Here is a 6145-nt window from a genome sequence, read left to right as displayed (position 1 = left end):
CAAAAAAGTGCCAGCTCATGTATTTTTTGGTTCGATTCATAATTTTATTCAAATATGAAATTCCTTCAAAATATATGACAATTTTTAAGTCAAGTTTTAGTATTAAATGCTAATAAAGAAAATTAAGCAAACTTTCATTTTTTCTTAAGGGCATATGATACAGCTAAATACCTATATTACTGACCACAGTTTTTCAGTTCCCTGAATGTTTTTTTGAACCTAAGAACTTTTTTGTAACTAAAATATCGAGCTGAAACTTTGGGAAATGTATTAGAGTACAATAAAGTACGTTTAGGTACTGCATTTTGGTAGGAACTTTACTGAAAATTATTTCATCTTTTTTCTGAACCTCAACATTTTTTAAACGTTCGAACTTTTTTTATACATAAAATATCGGTCTCAAACTTTGAGAAATGCAAGAGCCGAAAGAAAACTACGTTTAAGTACAAAGCTTAACAGTAAAAAATGTAAAAAAATATATTTTAACAATCAATTCCAACGGCATCAACCGGTAACGTTGTACACGAAAATACGAACCCTCTAGAGCCTCGTCTAGTGGCCGCCAGGTTTCGTATTTTCGTGAACAACGTTACCGGCAGATTCCGTTGGAATTGATTGTTGAAATATATTTTTGTACATCTTTTATTATTAAGCTTTGTACTTAAACGTAGTTTTCTTTCGGCTCTTGCATTTCTCAAAGTTTGTGACCGATATTTTATGTATAAAAAAAGTTCGAACGTTCAAAAAATGTTGAGGTTCAGAAAAAAGATGAAACAATTTTCAGTGAAGTTCCTACTAAAATGCAGTACCTAAACTTACTTTATTGTACTCTAATACATTTCCCAAAGTTTGAGCTAGATATTTTATTTACAAAAAAAGTTCTTGGGTTCAAAAAAACATTCAGTGAACTGAAAAATTGTGGTCGGTAATATAGGTAATATAGCTGTGTCACATGCCCTTAAAGCTAGATTTTTGGAGCAGGGAAAATGACATTTTGTAAGATTGAGTTACTTCTTATTTCAATTTGAAAAAATGGTTCATATTTATAACATGGCCTTAGCTAAACTGTAAAAGCAAGCCGTAATTTCCTTTGACTTTCGAAAATGCTTCTTACACTTTACAGCTGTTAAAAAAATCATATACCATTAAGTTCACAAATATTTAAAAAATACAACATTTGAGAAGACATTTGTTAAGGTCTATAAGGAAATTTAGGAAAAAAATTTTTTTTTAAGTTTTTAGAAGGAAATTTCTTTTCAGAATTTTTATTTCTTTAACCAGAAAAAAATATTAAGGACATATTCAACCAGAATTATGGTTGATTTAACCAGACAGTTTTTTTGGTTTATTTAAATTTAAATAAAACTTAACTGTATCTTCAAATTCACTTTTCTACTAATTTCCAAAAAATTATAACTTTAATAAAAAATAAACTTTTTAATTCAAGTTTGTTATTACTATTTTATACTAACATCTTTGCTACATTTTGGGCATAATTTTGTTTTCAAAAAGTCTTTAGAGTTTTCAAATTCCTTCAAGACCTTTTCTACTCGATTAAAATTATTTTTACATTCACAAATAAAGTAAAATCAGATTATTACTATTTTTTATTTTAAATGCACTATAATTTGGCGCGACCGAATATATGGTTGCCTGTCGCGCCTTTACAGGTATGTGGAGGAACCAATCGGTACATATCGCGCCTCTACAAGTATGTGGTCTAACCAAGAGCAATATATATATATGCAAGACCACAAACTTGCCTGCCGCGCCAACTACCGGTATGTGGTGCAACTAATCTCATGCCGTATCTAGGACTTAATATCTTTGATAATATAAACTGGATACGAGATGGCTTGAGGCAAATTGAAAGATGGTTTTGACATGTAGCGTTCTCGATGGTCATCCAGTGAAGTAAGTGAAACGAGCGCGAAATTCGAAATGTTAGCTTATGGGAACAAATGAAGGAGCATATTTTATCCATTAGAAGAATATAATTGATATGTTCTACATGAAGTTTTATGCTTTACTATTCCCATTTTCATCGAAAACAACTTTTTGATAGTAATTTTTTAATTTAATTTAATTTTAAATTGATAATTAATGTCCTTTATGATAACTAAACAATTTTAAATCCAAATTTATTGGTTCTACCTTAAATTTGATCTTTTTTGATGAAAATTTATTGTAGGTTAAGTTTACAGTAGATGGAAACTTTCTTTAGAAAGTCAAATATTTGGTTGACATTTTATGTATTTTGTGAAAAGTTTTTGTATCTCGGTGAGAAAAAGTAACCTTTTCGGCGGAAAATAAAGTTTAGATGATTTAGTCTTCTCTTTATGCCTGTATCGCCATTTGAAAGAAATGGAAGAAATTGGCGAATTTAATGTTTCGCGTGAATCTTTATTTCATGCATGAGTCGATTTTGAGTTTATGTTTTTCAGGTGTATATAATATGCAGAATGGATATTATTACTATTATATATATATATATATATATAATTCATGTTAATATTATAATTATAATTTATTATATCAACATTAATGACTGGTTGACCATTTATTAATAATATTAGTCCAACTTTTAATTAAAACAATTAGTTTTCTGACAAAAAATCAATTTTGAAGAAAATACATTTATTAAAAAAATGGTTAAAATTGTTTTAAACAAAATAGTTAAATTTTTGAACAAAAAGTTAAATTTTTATCCAAAAGCCTGAACTGTATACTAAAAAAAGAAATTTTTAATAAAATACATGAATTTTTCACGAAAGAAATTTATTTTCCACCAAGACTAATTTTGTATACAAAAAATCCATGTTTAATCATAATTAACTTTTCGACAAAAAAGATGAATTTTCTACTAAGAAAGATGAGTATACAATAAAATACAACAATTTTCAACTAAAAAATATCACTTTTCAATAAAATATAGAATAGTTAAATTTCTAGTTTAAAAAATTGATTTTTAACCCGAAACAAAAAGAAATTTCTACAAAATAGTTAAATTTTCAGAAAACAAATTTTTCCAACTAAATTTATGAATCACCAACCAAAAAAACTAAATTTTCAAGAAAGTAGTTCCACCTTCAACCAGGAAATATGAAAAAAATACTTAAAATTCTTTGAAATCGATTGAAATGAAATGAAAATTTCTTGGAATGTCTTAAAATATCCGAAAATATTTTAAATGCTTTAAAATCTCTTGAAGTTTTTCAAAGCTCTTGAAAATTCCTTGCAATTTTAAAAATACATTAAAATATTTCAGATCCTTTAAAATCTCATACTAACTTATTGAAATCAATTTAAAATTCCTTGGAACCTTTTAAAATACTCTCAAATATATCAAAACCTCCAAAATCGTTTGAAACATCTTGACATCTTTTAAAGATTTCGAAAGTACTTTGGAATTTTTTAAAATAAACCTGCTAAAGTTGTTTATATTCTTTTAAATTCGTTTCAATTATAAAAATAAGTTGAAAATTCCTTGATATCTTTTATAACACCCTCAAATATTTAAAATTATTTCAAATCTTTTGAAATCTCTTGAAATTTTTTCAAGCTCTTGAAAATTCCTTGAAATTTTAAAAATACCCTGAAATATTTCAAATCCTTTAAAATCTCATATCAAATTTCTGTAATCAATTGAAAATTTATTGGAACCTTTTTAAAATTCTATCAAATTTTTCAAATCCTTCGAAATATTTTGAAATACCTATAACTTTTTTTAAAGATTTCTAAAGTACTTTGGAATTTTTAAAAATGATCCTTCTAAATTTTGTTTAATTATTTGAAATTCTTTTAAATTAGAAAAAATAAATTTAAAATCCCTTGACATCTTTTAAAACATCCTCAAATATTTAAAACTTAAAATGCGATTGCGAAAAATTACAAAAATTTAATTATAGGATCTAAACCTATATTTTGTTGTGAGCAAATTTTAACAAATATTTTGTTTATTTACTATGGTTTCATTAGCCTTTCAGTCCTGAAGCTCATTTCACAGTTTCATTTAACATTTAAATTATAATTGTTTCATTGCTTTGCTGTTGCATTTTTTAATTTTTATAAGCTCATAATTTATAAATATTAGAAATATTGTATATATTTCGTTCTGATCGAGGACAATATAATCCTTAGAAATTTTTAACTAAACAAATATTATAAAAATTAAGTTTTTTATTATTTACTTTAAAAGCCGTAAAATATTATTTTCCAATTTAAAATATGAGACAAACATTTTTTGTTTTTCATCAATTATTTTTTTCAGGAACTCAAGCGAATTATGAAAGAAATTACAAAAACTTAATTTCAAAAAGTTGTATCTCCAATTCTTTAGAGTAAGTTGAAAATTTCTCCAAACTGCCAAAACAACGTTTATTTTGAGAAAAATTGAAAAATGTATTTTACAAAAAAGCCAACTTTAATTTTCCCCTTGAGATTTTTTAGATTAATAATAATATAAAGGAGATCCTGTGAATTTCGTTCTCGCTGAACTAAGTAGGAAAATTCAAAAACTTTTAATTTCTAACACTTTATAATCAGAACTTTTTATAAGCCACGGTTTCATCTTTCATCTACAGTTCATCCACCTCTTCTGCAAATCACGTTGATATCGTAACAATTTAAAAATACTTCTCATAAGCTTGGTATAGTGAAAATGGAAGTAAACTAAATTTTTAACCAAGAAGAAGCTATTCTCGAAATATTTATATGTGAAAAATTACATGAAAATAATTAAATTAAAAAATTACTATAAAAAATTGTTTGCAATAAAAATTTTGATAGTTGGATTTTCACTTATAAAAATGAATTTTCGGTTAAGAAAATAAATTTTCATATAAAAACTTATTTTCCGCCGAAGAGATTAATTTTTTGCATCGAGGAACAAAGATTTTTCACAAAATACATGAAATGTCAAACAAATATTTAAATTTCTAAAGAAATTCTCCGTCTACAATAAACATAACCTACACTACATGTCAATCGAAAAAGATCAAATTTAGGGTAGAACCAATAAATTTGGATTTAAAGTTGTTCAATTTTCATAAAGAATATTAATTGTCAATTTAAAATTAAATTAAAAAATTAATATGAAAAAATTGTTTTCGATGAAAATGGGAATCGTTGGCTTCCCGTTCCATTCGCGCCAATGCAGTGAGTATGGTTCACTCCAAGTCACTCCAAGTCGAACGTATTTGAGCATCGAATTGGCAGAACCATGGTTTGTTGGATCATGCTTTGGTAGATGCACTGCCATTTCGCATAAATCTACATAACTCTATATAACTCATATATATATATGCATCAGTGGAGTCGCCCGAGCCTGGTGTCATTGCCGCGTAATTATTATTTTGAGGTTATGTTATACAGGGTATCCAGCGATAAAGAGCGCGTATTTTGTCTTATCGTAGAATAGCTTTATTTTTATACGTAAAAACCATGTCCCGGCGAAGAATTAATAGCGGGAGGCGTCAATCTCGTTTGAGAAGTTCCAGTAGTTGTCCAGGTGAACTTGAAGAGGATTCAGACGTGTTTGAAGCAGGTGAACTTAGGAAAGATGTTTACGTTTGGGATCTTTTTTTTATTTTTCATACCATTTATCCTTTCTCACGTGGTGCAGTAAAATGTCAGAAAAGGCGAGAAGCCAGTAAAATTCTAGTAAAATAATTTATCAGATAATGCCAAAGAATTTTTTGTAATTTAGCTGTCTAATATTCTCGTTTTTTGAGCGAATTTATGTTTTATCTCTTAATATCCTACTAATAAAAAGTCAGGAATTATCACAAGTGACAGAAGGTTTGACGAGGCTGACTATTTCGGAATATTTAATTCATAATCTATCAGGTAGCTTATCGGTCTAAACATTTTCCTAAAAAAAAAAAAAAATTAAATAGGGATAAATAGAATGTATCTTGTAAGAGAAAGACATGTCAAAATGTACACAAATTTCAGCCTCAGAGTCATTTAGTATATAAGCATTATTATTTAAATCTAGTTAAAATAGAATGTGGATAAAAAAATATAAATAACCTTGGAAATATATGAGGGATTAGGTTTTATGGCTTTCTGACTTCCTGACTTTCTATCGAGAAATGGTCATATCATTTAACCGACTTAAATTTTTATTTAAAAATAAAATTAT

The 6145-nt window shown here is 26.9% G+C and overlaps 1 protein-coding gene across 1 annotated transcript in view; it reads left to right on the top strand.

Moving 5' to 3' along the window:
* Nucleotides 1-5332: 5332 nt before the first annotated feature.
* LOC117167392 (serine-rich adhesin for platelets-like) overlaps nucleotides 5333-6145 on the top strand; it is a 38133-nt gene continuing 37320 nt past the window's right edge. Inside the window, exon 1 of the mRNA XM_033352284.1 lies at nucleotides 5333-5545. Coding sequence (XP_033208175.1) covers nucleotides 5443-5545 — 103 coding nt within the window. The 5' untranslated portion in view covers nucleotides 5333-5442. The remainder of the gene's footprint in view (nucleotides 5546-6145) is intronic.

Source organism: Belonocnema kinseyi, chromosome 2 (assembly GCF_010883055.1).
Source record: "Belonocnema kinseyi isolate 2016_QV_RU_SX_M_011 chromosome 2, B_treatae_v1, whole genome shotgun sequence".
NCBI classification, from domain to species: Eukaryota; Metazoa; Arthropoda; class Insecta; order Hymenoptera; family Cynipidae; genus Belonocnema; species Belonocnema kinseyi.
The sequence above is the reverse complement of the archived record's forward strand: the minus strand, read 5'-3'. Positions and strand labels throughout refer to the sequence as shown.